Consider the following 23,896-nt stretch of genomic DNA (forward strand, 5'->3'; position numbering starts at 1 on the left):
CATTTTTGCTTAAATAATCATCCAATAATGTGCCATGGTATGGAGAAAAAATAGGAGAATGGCACAAAGTTATGATGCTTGTTTTGGACAGCCAGTGCAGACAATGGGCTAAATGACCTCCTCTGCACTATAACAATTCTATGATTCTCCAATTTCCTCAGACTCAATTCTGTTATCAGATTTTTATGTGGTACTTTGTTAAATGTTTCTTTAAAATCCATTTTTACAACATTCACTGAATTCCCTTCAACAAAGTGCTCTGTTACTTAGCAAAAGTGTTCAATTAGATTTGTGAAGCAAGCATCCGTACTGAACTTCCTTAAGTATCTCAAATCTCTCCAAGTGCCACATTTTTTTTTCTCCAATTATTGTTTCCAAACCGTTACCCATTATTGACTTAAAACGGACAGGCCTGTGGTTAGTAGAAATAACACTCATGAATAAGGGTGCCAGATTTGCTTCTCTCCTGATCTCTATCACTCCTTTAGTATTGCTATCATTTCTGCTACAAATAACTGGGACAAGCAGATTTTTCACCCCATTCATTACATCAATCATCTGTATGTTGATTGATATTTCACCAGCATCCTTTTAGTAAACACTTAGAAAAAACACTAATTAAGAATTCCAGCCATGCCTAGTGTCGCCAAAGATATATTACCCTCTTTGCCCCATTAACCTAGAAGTTCTGCCTCATTTCTCCTACTACTTAACCTTTCTGACATGTAACTACCTGTATTTGAAATATATCCTCCTCAAGATCATCCATTGGTCCCATGGCTTTCCCTGTTAGTTTGTGATAAATTTTTACCCTGGCTAGGCCTCTGCTCATCCCACTGAAGTTAAGCCTATTCCAATTTAAACGTTTACTTTAGATTGCTTTTCACTTTTTTCCATTGCTAATCTAAAACATATGATGGCGTAATCAATCTTAGCTAAGTGTTCCCACAGACACTTGGCTCACCTTATTCTCCAGGATCAGATACTCCCTTCCCAAGTGAATGGGGATCACACTGGTCAAAGACATCCTCACGAATACTTGTTCATAAAGAGGAAGAAAGGGGACAAATTTCTGACATCATCCCAATTGAGTGTTAAGGTTTCCCCTAGTACCACTATTCTATAGGTCCATTCATCGGTGACTTTGCTTGAGATTTGCTCCTCTGTCCCTCTGTTTGGAGATCTAACACAATTACTCACATTTGTTTCTCAACTCAAACCAATCAGATTCCGCCCTTACCTCAAAAAGGAGCTCCAATTCTATCTTATAATTTTGCATCTATCTGGATTTGATATAGTTTCAGCTTCAATTAACTGTCCATCACTTTATTCCACCATTATCACCTTTCTTCCATCTTTGTTTTTTGTTTTCTAGGATTCTCACTCTGCATACCTCAGACACTCGCTTCCTCGTTTTATTTGGTCTTTTCATCTCTTCTGACACCTAGTCTATACATTATCACACGAAACAAAAAAAAACAAAGAACTGTGGATGGTTGGTGGTGGTGGTGGTGGTGGTGGTGGGGGGGCGGGGGGGAAGAGTCTCCATTGGCAGGGGGGACAACAGATTTGGTCTGAATCTCATCCTCTTGCCCTTGCCTCCTGTCCCTCACTCCACAAGACTGTCACACTATGAAACCCAAAAGAAAATGGCTTATCTTCCTGATGCTGGATCCCACAAAAACTAAGCCTCCAGGACCCTGTGTTTGGCCAGCAGCCTCTGGTAAGTAAGAGAGGACTTCAGCATCGAGGCCAATGATTCACCGAGAAGCTCACCATTCAGCTCTTAACCACCCAAATGGAGGTTGACCCAATGAACTCTCTCAGTGGCTGAGATGAGCAATCAGTTGCCATTGAAGACATCTGCAGCCAAACTTAGTGCTTGGAGCACCAATTCTCAGCCAACGTTTTAGTGAACAAAGATGTACTAGAATTCTGCAGCTAGTACCATAAAAAGAAGTGTGACTTGACTTCTCCCAGTGACCTTGCACAATGAAAAATTCTGATATCAGGCATACTCCACATTTCTGAACAGGCCAGGTTTAGACCTCCCAGCAAGAAATGCAGAGCCTGGTCAAACTGGAAAATGTAGAAGTACAAGTGGTGATCGGTGATAGCTGCATTGGGATGTTCCTGGCCATACTATGGTGCTTTGCCGTAACAGACCATTAATCCCAACTGGTTTTTGTGTTTCTGCTACGTTTAAGCCTCCTATCATCTCATCTGATAAAATATCCTTCCATTCTGTTCTCCCATAAGTACTCATTTAGCTTCCCCTTAATGAATGAGAACACACCACCAGGCAATTCAGTTTATTTTCACATATTCCCTCACAGTCAGTTTCAAAGAACTGGGAATGCTAAAGTATGTCCGTGCTCCCCCCCTCCACCGCCTCTCAGACAAGATGCAGCGCAGCATAGAACAAGACCTTTCAGCTCACCAGCCTTGAAGGTTTACATAAGCCTCCTTCTATGTCTCTTCATCTAACCCAAGGAAGACATCCTTCTGCTCTTTTCACCCTCATAAATGTTATCTAGCTCCTGTCCTCATAAAATACATGAAATCTATCTGCCTACACTACTCTCATTACTTGCTTTGGATTAATAAGTGAAGATACCAAAACTCTGAAGATCTTATTATGCTCCTTTAGAAACATAGTCTACTATGAATGGTAGGGGATGGTTTAAAAAGTGGAAAAGCCATTTAAAAAAACAATGCACTCAACCTCTGAGTACGCTGAAAGCATGCTGACAAACAGCAACTGACATCAGTTGAGTAAAGCATACCTGGGGTAGATTCCACTGACCAGGTCACCTTCAAGTAGAGGATCAGCTGTTTTGCCAGGTCCAGCTGCTTTCGACATCAGTAAGACAACAAGACCTCGCAGCTGAAGATTGTTTCTGCTGTCGTAGACAAATCCCCTACAAAATCAGAAATAACATTTACTGAGAAACAAATTGACAAATTCTTGCTTTCCATTTTCACTCCAAATGTTTGCATAATGAAACACTAGTTATTTGGGTTTCAGGCTGATCAACACTTTGCAGATCCTGAAGTATCCAATTAAAAATATATACCCATATCTATTGTTTTTGCTCATTTTATATATTTAACGTACTTTCATGGTTTTTGGAACCATGATGGCATACCTACCATGTGAATGTGAAAAGGTTACATCTTCACCCCTCAAAACAAACCTTATAGACAATAGGTGCAGGAGTAGGCCATTCGGCCCTTCGAGCCGGCACCACCATTCATTATGATCATGGCTGATCATCCACAATCAGTATCCTGTTCCTGCCTTATCCCCATAATCTTTGACTCCACTATCTTTAAGAGATCTATCTATCTCTTTCTTGAAAGTATCAAGAGAGTTGGCCTCCACCGCCTTCTGGGGGAGAGCATTCCATACACCCACCACTCTCTGGGTGAAGAAGTTTCTCCTCAACTCTGTCCTAAATGGCCTACTCCTTATTTTTAAGCTGCGTCCTCTGGTTCTGGACTCACCCATCAGCGGAAACATGCTTCTTGCCTTTCGTGTGTCCAATCCTTTAATAATCTTATACGTCTCAATCAGATCCCTTCTCATCCTTCTAAACTCAAGTGTATACAAGCCCAGTCCCTCCAATCCTTCAACATGTGATAGTCCTGCCATTCTAGGAATTGAACTCGTGAACTTACGCTGCACTCCCTCAATAGCCAGAATATCCTTCCTCAAATTTGGAGACCAAAACTGAACACAATTCTCCAGGTGTGGTCGCACCAGGGCCCTGTACAGCTGCAGAAGGACCTCTTTGCTCCTATACTCAATTCCTCTTGTTATGAAGGCCAGCATGCTATTAGCTTTCTTCACTGCCTGCTGTACCTGCATGCTTACTTTCATTGACTGATGGACAAGAACTCCTAGATCTTGTTGTACTTCTCTTTTACCTAACTTGACTCCATTTAGATAATAATCTGCCTTCCCGCTCTTGGCCACCAAAGTGGAGAACCATACACTTATCCACATTAAACTGCATCTGCCATGCATCCATCCACCCACCTAGCCTGTCCAAGTCACCCTGTATTCTCATAACATCCTCCTCACATTTCACCCTGCCACCAAGCTTTGTGTCATCAGCAAATTTGTTAATATTACTTTTAGTGCCTTCACCTATATCATTCATGTATATTGTAAACAGCTGCGGTCCCAGTACCAAACCTTGTGGTACCCCACTGGTCACCGCCTGTCCTTCCAAATGGGACCCCTGTATCACTACTCTTTGCTTCCTGTCAGCCAGCCGATTTTCAATCCAAGTCAGTATTTTGCCCCCAATACCACTTGCCGTAATTTTGCACACTAATCTCCTATGTGGGACTTCATCAAAGGCTTTCTGAAAGTCCAGGTCCACTACATCCACTCGGTCTCCCTTGTCCGTCTTCATAGTTACATCGTCAAAAAATTCCAGAAGATTAGTCAAGCACAAATTCTCTTTCGTAAATCCATGCTGACTCTGACCTATCCTGTTACTGTTATCCAAATGAGTCGTAATTTCATCTTTTATAATTGACTCCAGCATCTTTCCCACCACTGACGTAATGCTAACTGATCCATAATTCCCTGTTTTTCTCTCCCTTCTTTCTTGAAAAGTGGGACAACATTAGCCACCCTCCAATCCGCAGGAACTGATCCTGAATCTATTGAACATTGGAAAATGATTACCAATGCGTCCATGATTTCTAGAGCCATCCTTCAGTACCCTGGGATGCAGACCATCAGGTCCCGGGGACTTATCAGCCTTCAGACCTAACAGTCTCTCCAACACCATTTCCTGCCTCATATAAATTCCCTTCAGTTCATCCATTACCCTAGGTCCTTCAGCCACTAGTATATCTGGGAGATTGCTTGTGTCTTCCCCAGTGAACACAGAGCCAAAGTACCTATTCAATTCTTCTGCCATCTCCTTGTTCCCCATAATAAATTCAGCCATTTCTGTCTTCAAGGGCCTAATTTTAGTCTTAAGTATTTTTTTTCTTTTCACATACCCAAAAAAGCTTTTACTATCCTCCTTTATATTTTTGGCCAGTTTGTCTTTGTACCTCATTTTTTCTCCGTGTATTGCTTTTTCAGCTATTCTCTGTTGCTCTTTAAAAGTTTCCCAGTCATCTTTGCCATATTATACTTCTTCTCTTTTATCTTTATACAGTCCTTAACTTCCCTCTTCAGCCACGGCCGCCCCTGCCTCCCTTTAGGATCTTTCTTCCTCTTTGGAATAAACTGATCCTGCACCTTCTGCATTATATCCAGAAATACCTGCCATTGTTGTTCCACTGCCATCCCTGCTAGGATATTGAACCTTGGCCAGCTCCTCCCTCATAGCTCCATAGTTCCCTTTGTTCAACTGCAATACTGACACTTCTGATTCTTCCTTCTGCCTCTCAAATTGCAAATTAAAACATATCATATTATGGTCACTACCTCCTAATTGCTCCTTTACTTGAAGGTCCCTGATCAAATCCGGTTTGTTGCACAACACCAGATCTAGAATTGCATTCTCCCTGGGAGGCTCCAGTACAAGCTGTTCTAAGAATCCATCACGGAAGCACTCCACAAACTCCCTTTCTTAGGGTCCAGTACCATCCTGATTCTCCCAGTCTACCTGCATGTTGAAATCCCTCATAACAACTGCAGTAATAACTTTACAACAGGCCAATTTCAACTCTTTATTCAACTTACACCGTACATCCAGACTACTGTTTGGGGGCCTGTAGATAACTCCCATTAGGGTCTTTAATGAATGACTGCTGTGAGACAGGTGAAATACTGCATAACATGCATTATTATTACAACATGAGTGTTTGCAGGCATTTTTGTTTGTGTATCGAGAGGGTTCTTGTGGTGCAGCGGTAGTGGCCGTGGCCCTATCCCTGGACTGAGAGATCCAGGTTCAAGTCCCACTTGCTCCAAAGTTTTATAATGACACCTCTGAAGAGGTTGATTAGAAAAACAGGTCAAAGAGAACACAGAAGTTGCTGAGTAGAAAAAGATTACAAAAAGGCAATTCTGCAAAAGCTGTACCACAAGTCAGGAGGAAAGATGTTGAATACAATCTCAAGTAACCAAAAACATTATACTGTACAGAACATGCCTTCTGGAGGAGAAACTTACAAGTTAGATGCTAATTGTCTAAAATTTGTTTCTCACTATAAAAATCTAGTTCAATGGATGGAGGAGGTCTGTTTATTTGACCTCCTCCAGGGTTGAACTTTCTGTACGCTATATAATTTATGTCAATTTTGTTAGAAATTTGAGCTTAATACACTACTCAAAAGTAATGGACAGAATTTGATATATGCGACATTTGTTTAGGTGAGATTATTTTAAACACATTCTGCTTATTTGACAATGGTTATAGATTAGACAAAACTATTTCAAAACTAATCAAAAGCATGGATTTTAACTGATTTGTTTGCTGCATATTTGAAGTTGGGAATAACAGATATTCAAAATGAGGAGGTATCGTGAACCATTAGATAGGGAGTAACTGTTATCAGTAATGAAAATAGGAAAAATAGTCCATTTGGCCCCTGAAGCCTACCTCACTATTCAGCAAATCATGGCTAGTTTCCTCTACAGTTCAAAGATGTACGGGTTAGCTGGCTTGGCCATGCTAAATCACCCTATAGGGTCCAAGGATGTGCAGACTAGATGGGTTTACCATGGTAAGCAGAGTTACAGGGATGGGGCAGGTATTTCTGGGTGGGATCTCTTTAGAGGGTCAGTGCAGATGCGATCTGCACTGTAGGGATTCTATAATTTGTGGGCGGCACGGTGGCTAGCACTGCTGCCTCACAGCGCCAGAGACCCGGGTTCAATTCCCGCCTCAGGCGACTGACTGTGTGGAGTTTGCACGTTCTCCCCGTGTCTGCGTGGGTTTCCTCCGGGTGCTCCGGTTTCCTCCCACAGTCCAAAGATGTGCAGGTCAGGTGAATTGGCCATGCTAAATTGCCCGTAGTGTTAGGTTAGGGGTAAATGTAGGGGTATGGGTGGGTTGCGCTTCGGCGGGTCGGTGTGGACTCGTTGGGCCGAAGGGCCTGTTTCCGCAATGTGATGTAATGTAATGTAATGTAATGTAATGTAATGTAATGTAATCTAATCTAATCGATCATATATATTACAGGCGGGGTGAAAAGGACTGCCCTTTACAGCAAAGCTGCAATGGTCCCATTGTGGCTTAAGGAACTCCAGTAAAACTAGAATCAATGGGAATCGGGGAAAAACTCTTCCTGGTTGAAATCTTATCTTGCACAAAGTACAATGGTTGCTGTTGTTGTAGATGAGTCTTCCCAGCTCCAGGGTATCTCCTCAGGAGTTCTTCAGGTTAGTTTCCAAGGTCCAACCATCTGTATCATCAATAACCTTCTCTCTTATCAGATCATTGTGGGAAGTTCAATGATGACCACATAATGGTTAGCACTATTTGCAACTCCTTAGGTACTGAAGCAGTCCATGTCCAAATTCAGCAAGACCTGGGCAACATCCAGGTTTGAAGTGACAAGTGGTAAGGAACATTAGTACCACTCGGACAACAGTGAATCTAACTATGACACCTTGACATTCAATAGAATTACCATCACTGAATCTCATATATTTATCCTGGGGGTTACCACAGACTAAAAACCAAACTAGACTAGCCATATAAGTACTGTGACTACAAGAACAATAAGAGGCTAAGAATACTGCAGTAAGTAACTCACCTCCTGACTCCCCAAAGCCTGTCCTCATCTACAAGGCACAAGTCAGGACTGTGATGGAATGGACTCCACTTGCCTGGATGAGTGCAGCTTCAACAACACTCAAAAAGGTTAACAACATCCCTGACAGAGCAGCCTGGTTGTTTGGCACCACACTCAGAAACATTCACCCCCTTCACCAGTGATGCTCAGTGGCAGCAGTGTATACAATCTACAAGATGCACTGCAGAAGGTTACCAAGACCGTTAGACAGCACTTTTCAAATCCACATCTACCACCATCTAGAAGGACAAGGGCAGCAAATACGTGGCAACCTACAACTGCCCCTCCAAGCCACTCACCATCAGAAATATTTTATCGATTCTTCACTGTCATTCGATCAAAATCCTGCAACTCTCTCTATAACAGCTTTATTAGTCTACCCATGCCAAATAAACTGCAGCAGTTCAAGAAGGCAGCTCGCCACTCTTGCTCAACGATATCCAGGGATAGCACAATAAATATTCATACAGCCAATTATGCCCACAGATTAATTTAAAAATAAGGCATGCTTCCTGTTAGGTGTGGCAACAAACATGAAAGGATCCAGGGCATAGAGTAAAAGTAATTGGCAAAAAATGTAAAAGCAATGTGACAAAAAGGTTTTTCCAGGCATCAAGTTTTCTTTAAAATTTGTTCATATTGCCAATCCCTTATTGTCCCTTGATCTGACTAGCTTGCTCGGGCCATTTCAGATGGCAATAATCAGTCAGCTGCATTGCGGAGAGTCTGGAGTCACATGCAGGCCAGACCAGGTAGGTATAAGAGGTTTCTTTTTCTCAAGCACACTAGTCAACTGGATGGTTTGTAAGATCAACAATGGTTTCATGACTGTCACTAGGCTAGCTTTTAATTCCAGATTTTTATTAAATCCAAGTTTCACCATCTGCCATGCGAGCTCATTGACATTACCACAACCCACTGCCTCCCAAGCGGAGGACTGCAGATGCATGTGAAAACTATTGCTTGCAGGTTGTCCTGAAAGACACACATCATCTAGACTTGGAACCATACCATCATTCCTTTGCTGCTGCTCGATCAAAATTTGTAAACTTCTTTTCTACAATCACTGCAGTGTACCGACCATCATAGACTAGAGCATTTCAAGATGGCAGCTCACCACCATCTTTTCAAGGGTAATTAAAGATGAGCAATAAATGCTGGCCCAGCCATTAATGCCCATATTCAGAGAAAGAATTTTAAAAATTGGGCTGAAGGTCAGGACTTTTAGACACATTGCTTTAAATGAAGGGGTCAATGCATTCTGCGCGACACAATGTAAAACCCAATAGTGGATAGAATCCTCCAGCAACAAATAGGTGATAAGACAAAAATATCCCAAGATACTCATACAAAAAGCAAAATTAATATGGGTTAATCCTTTATCGTGGGTCATGCACTGCAAAATTAATCATACAAAGTGGACAGTCTCTAGCAATTATGTCTAGGACATCTTTCATACAGTTTTAACCTCATCTATTGAGAAGAGGTCGAAATACAACAAAACATATGGAGAAATGAGCTTCTACTTAACCTATTCATTCTATAGTTTTAACAAGTTTAATATTTCCCCTTAAAATAAACTAATATTGAAATAACAAAATTACTCAAAACAAATTAGGAGCAGGAGCAGGCCATTTGGACCTTTGAGCCGGCTCAACCATTAAATAAAACCATGGCTGATCTGATTTTATCTCAGCTCCACTTCACTGCCTACCTCTGATTACACTCTAAACTCAGGAGAAAATACATTGGACCAAGAAAAATAGCATTTGTTCGAGGTTGGAAATAAAAAAAAATGAAGCAAATCATTTGAAGTGAAGTGTTTCTCCCAACGGAAAAATAAAACAAAATGAATGTACAGTTCTTTCAAGTCAATTCGTCAATTTTATGATTCTTTTATGAAATGTGAATATTTCTGGCACAATAGGCGATAAATGCATCAAAGATTCTATCTTATGTGACCTGCTTTTGCTCATCTATGAATGCATCCCAGATTGTAGGGGATGCAAGGTCGGCTTACAGGAGAAGCCAATGAAACTAGATCATATGGGATTATTGGTATACAGAGGAACCCTGAATATCTAGCATTCGATTATCAGGCAAGATTGCAAGGTCCCGATGCTTAGCTAAACTATGTTATCCCGCATTCGATTATTTGGAATTCGATTAACCAAAAGAAATACTGCCTGCCCGTGTCCTTCGAACAATCGAAGTTCCTTTGTAGTTGGGTTTCTGCCAATTGCAAATTGCACAAATCGCAAACATCATAGTCTTATTCAAGGTAAAAACCAAAACACCAGGTTATAGTCCAACAGGTTTAATTGGAAGCACACTAGCTTTCGGAGCGACGCTCCTTCATCAGGTGATTGTGCGTCGCTCCGAAAGCTAGTGTGCTTCCAATTAAACCAGTTGGACTATAACCTGGTATTGTGTGATTTTTAACTTTGTACACCCCAGTCCAACACCGGCATCTCCAAATCATGATTATTATTCAAGGTAGGTTGCAAGGATATCCCCAGTAATTAGAGACCAACTTCAGTGGTGGGGAAACATACAGAAACAATTATTCGAGGAAAAAAATTAGTAGTCAAATACAAAAAAAATGGGTTGATTATGGATTTCTAAAGGAGAAATCATGTTTAACTAACTTGCTGGAGCATTGTGAAGAGGTAACAATAAGGGTCGATGACGGTAATACTGCTGAAGTGACATACAGGGAAGCCATTTGATAAAGTGAGACACAATAGACTTGAGGAAGCTTATAGGTTGTGGCATATAAAGGACAGCAGCAATGTGGGCACAAAACTGGCTGAGTAACAAAAAATAGAAAGCAATGGTCAATGAATACTTTTTGGGATGGAGGAAGCTCCCATGGGACCTTCGCCTTTCCTGATTTGTATTAAGGATCGAGATCTTGGTGTGCAGGGAGCAATTTAAAAAGTTTGCAGAAGGAACCAAACCTGGAGAATTGTAAACTGTGAGCTGAATGATGCGAAACACTTAAAAGACATTGTCAAGTTGATGGCATAGTTGGATAGGAGGCAGATGAGTATAAATGCCAAAAGGTGTGAGGTGATACACTTTGATGGGAAAAACACAAGGAAAAATTAAATAGGGGATGTAATTCTGAAGGATGGACAGTAGCAGAGGTACATGGGTGTAAGTGTGCATAGATCATTGAAGATGGCACAATAGGTGGAAAGAGCATTTAATAAAGCATACAGTGTCCTTGATTTTATTAATCAGGGCAGAGAGTACAAAAGCAAGAAGATAATGCCGAACTCATACAAGATACTTATCAGACCTCAGGCAGAGAGCTGTGTACAGTTACAGGCACTATGTTATAAGAAAGATTAGATTAGATTAGATTACTTACAGTGTGGAAACAGGCCCTTCGGCCCAACAAGTCCACACCGACCTGCCGAAGCGCAACCCACCCATTCCCCTACATTTACCCCTTTACCTAACACTACAGGCAATTTAGCATGGCCAATTCACCTGACCCGGACATCTTTGGACTGTGGGAGGAAACCGGAGCACCCGGAGAAAACCCATGCAGACACGGGGCGAATGTGCAAACTCCACACAGTCAGTTGCCTGAGTCGGGAATTGAGCCCGGGTCTCTAGCGCTGTGAGACAGCAGTGCTAACCACTGTAAGATGTAAGTACATTTGAAAGAGTACAGAAGTAATTTACAAGAATGGTTCCAGAAATGAGGAACTTCAGATTTGATGACACATTGAAGAAGTTGTGCCTGTTATCCTTGGAGAGAAGGTAGCTGAGAGCAGATTTAATGCGGGTTTTCAAAATCGTGAGGGGACTAGAAGCTGTTCCCACTTGTACAGAGGACAGAGAGTTGAAGTGATGCGCAAAAGAAGCAACAGCAATATAGAAAACAAGGTTATTATGAAGCGAGTGGTGACGTTATGGAATGGGCTGTCTGGAAATGTGATGGAGCCAAGTTCAATTCAGGCATTCAAGAGGACACTGGCTGACTATTTGGATAGAAGTGGTGTGCAGCAATATGGCGATAAGGTAGAAGATTGGTACCAGATAATACATAAGGTGCAGCAATGATGTGCCAAATGGCCGCCTTCTGCACCATAACAATTCTGTGATTCCGTGAACTCGTTGCTGTATTTAGGATGAGCTTTGCCTGTTGGATTTTATTTGGACATTTCAAAACAACAGCAGTATCAGAGTCCACCTTACACCATGAGTGAGTGTCTGTTGATCACTCAATAAAGTAGTTAAAAAATGTTACTCTCACTTTCGTTATATCTGATAAGGAAAGTGAAATTTTCATATTAAAATCACGTAAAGTTTGCACATTAAATATTTGAGATTAAACCATCTTTTCTCATTGATTCATGCTCTTCAGAAGCCATACAGTTATAAAATGAACTATTTTAAGTTTTTCTATTAGTCTGGGATCATAAATAATATCTTGTATATCATAATTTATGGGTTAAGGGTGTTAGCAGCTACATTATACTGAGGAGAAAGTATGATAAATTAAATCCCAAAGGATGACAAAAAGATTTTGATGAGCCAAGGCACAGCGCATGTGTTATCTGTAAAACAGGGATATATCAATTAGCATCTCACTGGTCTTTAATGAAGAATCATGAAACAATGTTAACAAATGCATGGATAAAAGCAAGAGTGTAAAATTAAACCATTAAAAAACCCACAGTAGGCTGAATTATACAACAGAATATTCTGTTTAAGTAGCAATATTATGGAAATTTAATAACCAAAATGATCATATGGAACCCCTGGGAAAACTCAGGCCCGAATCAGGGGAATCATTAAGGAAAAGACAAGTGAATCATGCCACCTACTCTAGCTCAAACCACTTGATGTATGTTGCAATTACTCATGTGCTACACAGGCTAAACATGGCTTTCCACAAATGCTTGCTTCAATAACAAGCTTTAATATTTTTTGGTATTATGAAGAAATTGAGCAGAATTATTGCTGCAAAAAAAAGTTCAAAGATAAAGGTTTTAAAGCCACAACCATTACACAACTCACACCTCTGATTGTTTTTCCAATTTTCATTGCAATGCATTGTAAAGAAAGAAAGCACAAAACCCTCTGAAACAGTCAATCATGTCCATGCACTTCTTGCAGTTCAAAGCCATATATGGGATTTAGATGTAAACAGATCAGCCTGGAGTAGTAAAGAAGGAATTCAAGTTTAGTTGGGTGACTCACCATGAGACAGAAATATAGAAAAAAAGACCAAGGGTTCAAATCAGGTTAAACTGCCGTACCGCAGCTACAGGGATCTGAATCCATCACAACAGCTTTTCTTAAAAAGAAATTCTGTCAGGCTCACAAAACCTTTACTCACCATTCCCAACAAATTTCAATTAAACACATAAAAGAATCCCAGAATTACAACTTTGTCTCAGTATATGGAGGTGTAAAAAGGCAATTTCCACTTTCACAATATTTTGCAGCATACAAACCATCCCAATGTATCACAAAGAACACTAAGTCAATGGATTAAAGTTTAGGATGATGTTTGAAAGCTTGGGCAAAAAGTGGATCTTAAAGTATTTGAAACAAGGGCAGTAAGATGTAGGTGTTAGATGCCAAATGTCAGGAAGACTTATGTACCACAGTGCTAGAGGGTCTCGAGTTCAAATTGCACCATGACAAGTTAGAGAAATACTTCGAATTTTTGATGATTTCAGGAAAAGCTCACAAAATGATCATGATTTCACACTAAAGTCCTTAAGAAACAGATAGTTACCACCACTGCCTACTTGGTCTATCAGATACCCAAGCCTACCAGTCTTCTAGACTCCAGTCCTATACAAGACAATTGACTCTTACTGCTCTTGGAAGTAACCTTAACAAGACAATGCTAACACATTCAATGAGAGGAACATTGCAGGAATAGGCCAGTCGGTCTGTCAAACCTACTCTGCCATTCAAAACAATCACATCTAATCATCCAATACAATGCCTTTTTCCCACACTATCCCCATATCACTTTATATTTAGAAATTTACTTGAAATATACCCAATGACTGAGCTACCACAGACCTTGGAGTAGAGAATACCAAAGAAATGGAAATGAAAAATTAAGTATTTTGTATCTCAGTAGACGACACTAACAGTATTCCACTGTAACTAAATAATCAAAGGCAAAATGAGGAAATAAATACAATAAAAGCTAAAGGGTTACCAGATGACAGGAATACTCTTCCAATAGAGAGAGAGATGACTGGTGGCAATTTAACCAGAGTGTCACCACACCTCAGGTGAGAGGAAAGGTTGGGAAGGAAACTTTCCGATAACCTCAGCCAGTCTGGGAATCAAACCCATACTGTTGGCATCACTCTGCATTGCAAACCATCCATCCAGCCAACTGAGCTAATTGGCCCCTGTCTCAACATAATAACTATCGCTAAAGAAAAAGTGTGAAGGAAACCACTGGAGACCATTATGTTCCCTGGACTTGATGGGATGCATCCCATGAAATAAAGAAACTAGCAACAGAGATAGTGAATATGCTGGTAACAATCTTTCAATAATCCTTAGATTCTGTAACAGTCCCAAAGGATTAGAGAACTGTCAATGTAATATCTCTATTTAAGAGAGAGAATCATAGAATCCCTACAGTATGGGAGCAGGCCATTTGGCCCATTGAATCCACACCAACCTTCCGAACAGAATCCCACCCAGACCCTCTCCCCACGACCATATCTCTGTAACCCTGCATTGCCCATGGCTAATCTAAGGAGGTGACAAAAAATCAGGTAACTCTATACCAGTTAGCTTAACATTATCTGTTATTGGGAAAATATTAGCATCTATTATAAATTATGTAACAGCAGGGCATTTAGAAATACATAATACGATCAAACAGGCTTTATAAAAGAAATCATGTCTGATAAATTTACCAGGATTCTTTGAGCATGAAGATAAAGGGGAAGAAATGGATGTAATATATTTTGATTTTTCAGAAGTTGTTCGATAAGGTACCACACACTAGACCACTGACAATGATAACAGCCCAGTGTTGGAGGTAGTATATTGGCATGGATAGATTGGCTATCTAATAAAGGGCAGAGAATTGGAATAAGGAGGCCATTTTCAGGATGGCAACCTGCAAGTAGTGAGTGCTACAGGGATCAGTGCTAGGATAACAATTATTTACAACATATAATAAAAATGTGGATGAAGCAAGTCAGGAGACTATAACCACATTTGCAGATGATAAAAATTGGTAGTAAGCCAAGTGGTGAGGCTGATGCAAACAATATACAGAGGGATTCAGACAGTTAATCAAGTAGACTGATTGTGGGCAACTGTGAGGTTATGCACTTTGCCATGTGGCATAGAGAAAGTGATTATTATTTAAATGGAGAAATGCAGAAAGCTAAAGAATAGAGGACTTTGGGAGTCTTCACCCATGAAACACAAAAACTAAACAACTAAGTTCAGCAGATAATAGGGAAAGCAAATGGAATGTTGGCCTTCATTTTAAAAGAAATGATGTATAAAAGTTGGGAGGCTTTGCTAAAACCATACAGGGCACTTGTTTGACATGGCTGGAATGTTATGAACTGCTTTGCCCCCTGATCTAAGGAAAGGTACACTGGCGTTGGAAGCAGTCCAGAGAAGTTTCACAAGGATGAAACAAGGTACGGAATATTGGCTGGTGATCATGACGGCATCCTCTACCTCCACATCTACTTGCTTCAACAGTCTGGGATGTAGAAAGTCAATTCCAACAACTTGTCAAACTTCTTACTAATTTCCTACAAATCTTCATTCTCCCTTGTTACTTTGTTCTTCGATTCTGGGAAGTTTTGTGTATCTTCCTCAGTGAAAACACACCAAGTGATCATTTAACTTGCTGCCATTTCTCTATTCCACATTGTAAATTCACCAGACACTGCTTGAAATTAAACTATTGTCTAAGTCAAACACCTCTCTTCAATATAAGCTGTTACAGTTTTCTTTTGCAAGTTTACATTCATATTCCATGATCTCTTCATCAGTTTCTTGGTCCATCTTTGCTCTACTCTAAAATTCTCCCAATCTTTTAAGTTTATTATACAATCTTCAAACTTCCTTTGCTGGTCACTGCTGACTAGCTCTTTAGGGATTTCCTACACCTTGAAGGAAGGCAGAGCTGCTGTAAACTACGTAATAATTGTTTAAAGATTACCTATCAATTTGTGCCTCATACCTTCACAATTTCCTTTGTTTAAATCTAATACCAGACTGAACTACCACTTTGAAACATAATATAAAATTCTATCAAAATTGGTCAGTCATCCCTAAAGGTTCCCGTACAACATGATGAATTAGCCTTATTACACAATACTAAATCTGAAACAGACATTTCCTCAACTATCCCCTGCACAGTTCAGAAACTCATCCTCCACAGCTTTAATGATCTACTCAATTTATATGCAGATTGAAGTCAGTCATAATTAGTGTATTACCAATGCGACATGTTTCTCTTAATCTTCTGACTGATCCCATGCCCAATTGTTAGATGACCTATGCATAACTCTCACTAATGGTTGCTGGTCCTTGCTGTTTATTAGCTCCACCCAAACAAGATTCCACATTTTGTTCTTCCATTATGAGTTCCACCCTCATTAACACATTGACCTCTTCCCTAATTATCAGTCCACCTTTTTGCCCATGCTTTCTAAATCTGAAAATGTGTTGCTGGAAAAGCGCAGGTCAGGCAGCATCCAGGGAACAGGGATGAAGAAGGGCTTATGCTCGAAACGTCGATTCTCCTGTTCCCTGGATGCTGCCCGACCTGCTGCGCTGTTCCAGCAACTCATTTTCAGCATAAAATGTTTAGCCATTCTGAGATCGGTCATTTATGTTCACACATTGGCAAGCCACATTTTCAGCTCTGATCTCCAACATCTGCAGTCCTCACTTTCTCCTCATGCTTTCTAAATGTCAAGTATCCTTGAATATTCAGTTCCTAGTCTTGGTTACTCTACAGCCATGTTTCTGTAGTGGTGATTAGATCACACCAATTTACCTCTAAGTACCTTTAATGTATCTACTGTATTGCAACTGTTGGATGCATTCAGGTATAGTGCCCTTTACCTGTTTGACATTGTTCTGCATTCTAACCTTAGATGATGTTCAACTTTGCATTACATGCCTTCTAATTTCACTTGTCCCTTTTCTCCTTCCTGTTGCAGGCTTTATGACCTTCCAGTTCAAGAGATGGAGTGGAGGACATGCCCCTGTCTGTATCAATGGTGCTAAGATGGAAATGATTTACAGCTTCAAGTTCCTAGGAGTATAGATCATCAACAATTTGTCCTGGTCCATCTATGTTGATACTACAGTCAAGAAAGCTCACCGACACATCTACTACCTCAGAAGGTTAGGAAATTTGGCATATCCACAATGACACCAATTTTTATAGATGTGCCACAGAAAGCTTTCTATCGGGCTGCATCATAGCCTGATATGGCAACTGCTTTGCCCAGAACTGCAAGATATTACAGAGAATTGTGAACGCAACCCAACCAGACTTCCAGCCGTATTACTGACTCCGACCATTTTTCACTCTACCTCAGGAAAGCAACCAATAAAATCAAAGACCCCTCCCCCTCCAGTTATACTCTCTCCCACCCCCAACTGGCAGAAAATACACAAGTTGGAAAACTCATTCCAACAGCTTCTTCCCCACTGTTATCAGACTTTTGAACAGACTTCTCATACATTAGAGTTGATCTCTCTCTGGAGTTGGAACATTATATCCTGCATTCTGTCTATTATCCTGATGTACTTATGTATGGTATGATTTGCCTGGATAGCAGGCAAAACAAAACTTCTTGCTGTATCTCAGTACACGTGACACTGATAAAAATCAAATCGAATTAGATTGAGCTACTCCCTCAGGTTCCCACCCTGTGACAAGTTTGTTTAAACTTTCCCTAGAGCATTTACAACTCTGAGTATATCAGTTCCAATCCCGTCATAGTGTAACCATTCAGCTTAAACAGCTTGTACCTGCCCCAGAATTTGTCCGACTGTCTCAGATATCTTACGTCCTCTTTCCTACACTAATCCTGCAGTCACTCGTTCAACCAACCAATCAATCTTCCTATTCCTGTGCTCACAAGCATGTGGTACTGGGATTAATCCTGAGACCACCATCCTTGAAAGTCTTGCTTTTTAATTTCACTTTCTATCTCCCAAATCTACTTTCAGTAACTCATTCCTCTTCCTATTCATACTGTTAACACCAGTCACGCAGCAATTCAGTGACACCCTTGATCCTGGCAATAGGCAGGCAGAACCACATCATACTGCTGCACTGCCTGCCTAACTACTTAGGCTGTTGGTGGTCACCCAGACCCACACTACTTCTATATTTCTAATCTGCCATGACACCACTTATTTAAAGATACTATCTATGCCACAAAATCACAGCAGTGCTTGTTGACAGTCTTTAGCTACTGGTGAAAACACAGTAAATTTAAAATATTTATCCTTGTGTTCATGGCCCCATCCTATTCTGATTCGAATCCTTCTTCAGCTATCAAAACGCAAACTCTGATCTTCTTTGAACATTTCTCATTCCCTTTGGTCATTATGCCTTTAACTGTTTAGAACACAAAATCTGGAATTCTAACCCTAAATCTTTCCAAATTCTCCGCTTCAGAATCTACCAATATGTCCTAATGTTGGGAATGTCACACCTGTGAAACCTTAAAGGCCCTATTGCAAGTTAACAAAATTAAGGGATTCCAACATAATATGATTCCCTGGATATAGTATGCTTTGATCTGAAAAAGGTTTTTAGAAAACAAAACATGCATACATACACACACACACACACAGATATATGCTGTTGCAATACCAGCATTACTCATCTTCAAAGGCAAAAATACTTTACCAATTAAGTGTCTTGTTTAACAAAATGTCTGTCATCTGTCAGTTTAGGAGTCTAAATGAGAATTTGGTGTCTGGAGAATCATGAAGTGATTTGTTGAATGATGCAAGGTCTTGGCAGTGATTTGTTGAGTTTAATACTCTGGTGGGCACAGGGACTGACAATCAGGGTAGAACTGCAACAGACGATATCTGTTTTCTTGTTACACTATTGGGATTTTCCAACAAAAAACATCTCCCTGAAGACCAACAAGTTCAATCTTCATCGCATCACTCAGTGTTCACAATAATCTGAAGAGAAATGCTATATATTTTCTTTCAAACTAATTTCATTCAGAATTTGGAATTTTGGAGCAGGAAATGGTGGAAAGAATATTCTTTGTATAGTGGACTGACTTGCTGAATGTGGTTCCCATAAAGAAGGATCACAACTACGTTTCCATTACTCTGTGCGCTTTCACCACCTAAAGCTAAACATTAAACGCTGAGGACATTCAGCTGACCTCATTAAACAGCAGATTTTAATTTATGATTCTGTCATTTTCCCTCTGGCAGTAATCCTCTCCCGGAGGACTCTCACAGCGTGTTTGTAATTTTCAGTGCACAGAAAATATTTTAACATGAAAGAATTACTCTGCTCAATTATATTTTTTTTAAAAGGAAAATGGAAGCCTATGAATATTACCTGTAATTAACTATTTGATTATTTCTGGCTTGCCTCTGTGCAAACACATATTAGTATTGAGAACAAATTGCTGCTAGAGACTTGCCCGCATATCGTAAGCTGTGGCTTCTTTCAATGGCGTTAATCTGTCTTACTCAAACACATGTTCATGCTCGCAGCAACGCACTAATAAAAGATGCCCATAGCTCAATGAACAGTGCCAGCTTAACCAGTGAAACGCTCTCAAAACGGAAACAAAAGTTACCCAGTGGATTATTTCCCACACCCACACCCACCTCCACCCCCAGTGCAGTCAAATTATAATGCATGGAATAGTTTTTAATGGAGATTTCAAAAGATTTCAGTTCACTCTAATGTAGCATCATGAGGTTTGTTGGGGGAATGGGGCCAGTAACTTGAAAATGTAAGTGCGCACTGCTGATCATTCAATAATGCAACTTTTTTGCCTTTGCTTTGACAGTAATGAGAACGCCTCCTGGAGAGAGGTGGATTCATGGCATTACCTCAGCCTGAAGGAAGCTGCACATGATTAAAATTTCCCCTTTTATTTCAAGAATTTTTAATTGAACAATGTAAGATTTATTCACATTTGAAATTGTTATATTAGTGCCAAAAGTATTAACAATGACCTAGAAATTGTTTTGAGCTTTATGAGTTACCTGTGCATAGAACAAAAGAAACATTAAAGAGAAGGCCATTCTGATCAGAAGAGAAAGCAGCCAATCTGTAAGAACCAAAACAAATTCTCAGTTCTCTGCAGCAAGCCACTTTAAACCTAAAGAAAATCAGATTATCTTTCCTTCAGCAGATGCTGCAACTTGATGGCTTTGAATTGGACAGGTCAGAATGCTTTCATATGTGAACCAGCCACCCTGTGCCTCTTGCCAACTAGTGAAAGCATTCAGAAAGAAAGGCTGAAACACACATTTCAGATCAGCAGGAACCAACTGAACTGATCTTCTGATTAAAGACTACAGAACAGATTTTTTTTTCTAGTTTTCCATCTACCCATTTCTTTTGTTGCTGTTTATGTTTATCTGTCTGTGTGAGAATATAAGAGAGAATTTATAAAGGATGTAGAGTTTAATTAATTTAGTTGTTCACCTGTAGCAAGAATTGAATTACCATAATAAATAGTCAGTCTTGTTGAGAACTGACCTCTGTTTTCTGTCAACCTGGGTCTGAAAAGCAGGTATTTTGAGGATTTTGCATATTTATTTTAAAACCTTTAACTTTTAATTCAGGTAAAGGAAGGTAGATGGGTTACTGTCAGGGGACAGAAAGGAACTGGCAGTCAGTGCAGGGATCCTCTGTAGCTGTTCCCCTCAACACGTATACTGTTTTGGAGACTGTTTTTGGGTGGGGGGGGGGGGGGGGGGGGGGGGGAGCTCTCTCATCTAATCAATGTTTCTTATTCTGAGCAATTTCTCTTAACTTGCCAATTTGTTGGGGGGGGGGGGGGGGGGGAGCAGCCCCTAGTCCACGTAGGCACCAACGACATAGGTAGGAAAAGAGATGGGGATTTAAGGCAGAAAATAAGGGAGCTAGAAAAAAACAAGAGTCATTATCTCTGATTTGTTGCCTGTGCCACGTGCTAGCAAGGCGAGGAATAGGGAGAGAGGAGTTGAACATGCGGCTACAGGGATAGTGAAGGAGGGAGGGTTTTGGATTCCAGGATAATTGTGGGTATTTCTGGGTAGGTGGGACCTCTACAAAGAGGATAGCCTTCACCTGAACCAGAGAGGTATCAATATCCTGAGGGGGGAGGGGGGGGATATTTGCTAATGCTCTTTGGGTGGGTTTAAAATAATTCAGCAGGGGGATGGGAACCAAAATTGTAGTCAGAGTATACGGGAGTTAAGAGTAGTGAGGTCAGAACTAAGATTTCAAGATTGCGAGAAGGCACCAGCAAGCAAGAAGGTGGTTTGAAGTGTATCTACTTCAACGCCAGGAGCATCTGGAATAAGGTGGGTTAACTTGCAGCATAGGTTCGTACCAGGGACTTCGATGTTGTGGCCATTTCAGAGACATGGGTAGAGCAGGGACAGGAATGGTCATTGCAGGTTCCGGGATTTAGATGTTTCAGCGAGAACTGAGAAGATGGAAAAAGACGGGGTCGTGTGGCATTGTTAGTCAAGGATGGTATTACAGTTGCAGAAAGGATGTTTGAGGACTCGTCTACTGAGGTAGTATGGGCTGAAGTTAGAAACAGGAAAGGAGAGGTTACCACGTTGGGAGTTTTCTATAGGCCTCCAAATAGTTCCAGAGATATAGAGGATAAGATAGCAAAGATGATCCTCTATAGGAGCGAGTGTGTCAGGGTAGTTGTTATGGGGAGGCTTTAACTTTCCAAATATTGACTGGTATTACCATAGTTCAAGTACTTTAGATGGGTCAGTTTTTGTCCAATATGTGCAGGAGGGTTTCCTGACATAGAATGTAGACAGGCCAACAAGGGACGAGGCCACATTAGATTTGGTACTTGGTAATGAACCCGAGCAGGTGCTAGATTTGGAGGTAGGTGAGCACTTTGGTGATAGTGACTACAACTCGGTTATGTTTAGCTAACAATGGAAAAGGGTAAGTATATACTGCAGGGCAAGAGTTATAGCTGGAGGAAAGGCAATTAGGATATGATTAGGCACTATTTAGGATGCATAGAATGGGGAAGGAAACTGCAGGGGATGACACAGCTAAAATGTGGAGCTTATTCAAGGATTAGCTACTGCGTATCCTTGATAAGTACGTTCCAGTCAGGTAGGGAGGAAGTTGTCAAGCACGGGAACTGCGGTTTACTAAGGAATTTGAATCTCTTGTCAAGAGGAAGAAGGCGGCTTATGTTAGGATGAGACGTGATGGCTCAGTTAGGGCACCTGAGATTTACAAGTTAGCCAGGAAAGACAAAGACAGAGCTAATAAGAGCCAGGAGGGGACATGAGATAGGGTCAAGGAAAACCCTAAGGCTTTCAATAGGTATGCTGAAAATGTGTTGCTGGAAAAGCGCAGGTCAGGCAGCATCCAAGGAACAGGAGAATCAATAGGTATATCAGGAATAAAAGAATGACGAGAGTAAGATTAGGGTCAATCAAGCATAGTAGTGGGAAGTTGTGCATGGAGTCAGAGGAGATAGGGGAAATGCTAAATGAATACTTTTTGTCAGTATTCACACTAGAAAAAGACAATGTGGTTGAGGAGAATTCTGAGATACAGGCTACTAGACTAGATGGGATTGAGGTGTATAAGGAGGAGGTGTGAGCAATTCTGGAAAGCATAAAAATAGATAATTCCCCTGGGCCAGATGGGATTTATCCTAGGATTCTCTGGGAAGCCAGGAAGGAGACTGCCAAGCCTTTGGCTTTGATCTTTATTGTCACCATTGTCTACGGAAATAGTGCCAGAAGATTGGGGAGGATAGCAAATGCTGTTCCCTTGTTCAAGGAAAGAAGCAGAGACAACTCTGAAAATTATATGCCTGTAAGCCTTACTTCCATTGTGAGTGAAGTGTTGGAAAGGGTTATAAGAGATAGGATTTGTAATCATCTAGAAAGAAATAAGTTGATAAGGGATAGTCCACATGATTTTCTGAAGGGTCAGTTATGCCTCACAAAACTTATTGTGTTCTTTGAGAAGGTGACCAAACAGATGGATGAGGGTAAAGCAGTTGATGTGGTGTATATGGATTTCAGTAAGGTGTTTGATAAGGTTCCCCATGGTAGGCTATTGCACAAAATACAGAGGCATGGGATTGAGGGTGATTTAGCGGTTTGGATGAGAAATTGGCTAGCTAAAAGACAGAAGGTGGTGGTTGATGGGAAACACTCATCCTGGAGTTCAGTTAATAGTGGGATACTGCAAGGATCTGTTTTGGGTCCACTGTTGTTTGTCATTTTGATAGATGACCTAGATGAGAGCATAGAAGGATGGGTTAGTAAATCTGCGGATGACACTAAGGTTGGTGGAGTTGTAGACAGTGACGAAGGATGTTGGAAGTTACAGAGAGACATAGATAAGCTGTAGAGCTGGGCTGAGAAGTGGCAAATGAGTTTAATGCGGAAAAGTGTGAAGTGATCCACTTTGGAAAGAGCAACAGGAATGCAGAGTACTGGGCTAATGGTAAGATTCTTGGTAGTGTAGATGAACAGCGAGGTCTTGGTGTCCAGGTACATAGATCCTTGAAAGTTGCCATCCAGGTTGATAGGGTAGTTAAGAAGGCATACAGTGTGTTAGCTTTTATTGGTAGAGGGATGGAGTTTCGGAACCATGAGATCATGCTGCAGCTGTACAAAACTCTGGTGAAGCCACATTTGGAGTACTGCGTACAGTTCTGGTCACCGCATCGTAGGAAGGATGTGGAAGCTTTGGAAAGGGTTCAAAGAAGATTTACTCAGATGTTGCCTGGTATGGAGGGACGATCTTATGAGGAAAGGCAGAGGGACTTGAGACAGTTTTCGTCAAAGAGATGATTGAGAGGTGACTCGATTGTGACATATATGATAATCAGAGGGTTAACTAGGTTGGACAGTGAGA

At 40.8% G+C, this 23,896-nt stretch overlaps 1 protein-coding gene across 8 annotated transcripts in view; it reads right to left on the bottom strand.

Annotated features, from left to right (window-relative positions):
- The window catches only part of pdss2 (prenyl (decaprenyl) diphosphate synthase, subunit 2), a 178,114-nt gene that overhangs the window by 95,903 nt on the left and 58,315 nt on the right, over positions 1-23,896 (bottom strand). For all 8 annotated transcript variants that reach the window (XM_043687065.1, XM_043687056.1, XM_043687060.1 and 5 more), the window contains exon 3: positions 2,787-2,921. In XM_043687065.1, coding sequence (XP_043543000.1) covers positions 2,787-2,921 — 135 coding nt within the window. The remainder of the gene's footprint in view (positions 1-2,786; positions 2,922-23,896) is intronic.

Source organism: Chiloscyllium plagiosum, chromosome 3, assembly GCF_004010195.1.
Source record: "Chiloscyllium plagiosum isolate BGI_BamShark_2017 chromosome 3, ASM401019v2, whole genome shotgun sequence".
NCBI classification, from domain to species: Eukaryota; Metazoa; Chordata; class Chondrichthyes; order Orectolobiformes; family Hemiscylliidae; genus Chiloscyllium; species Chiloscyllium plagiosum.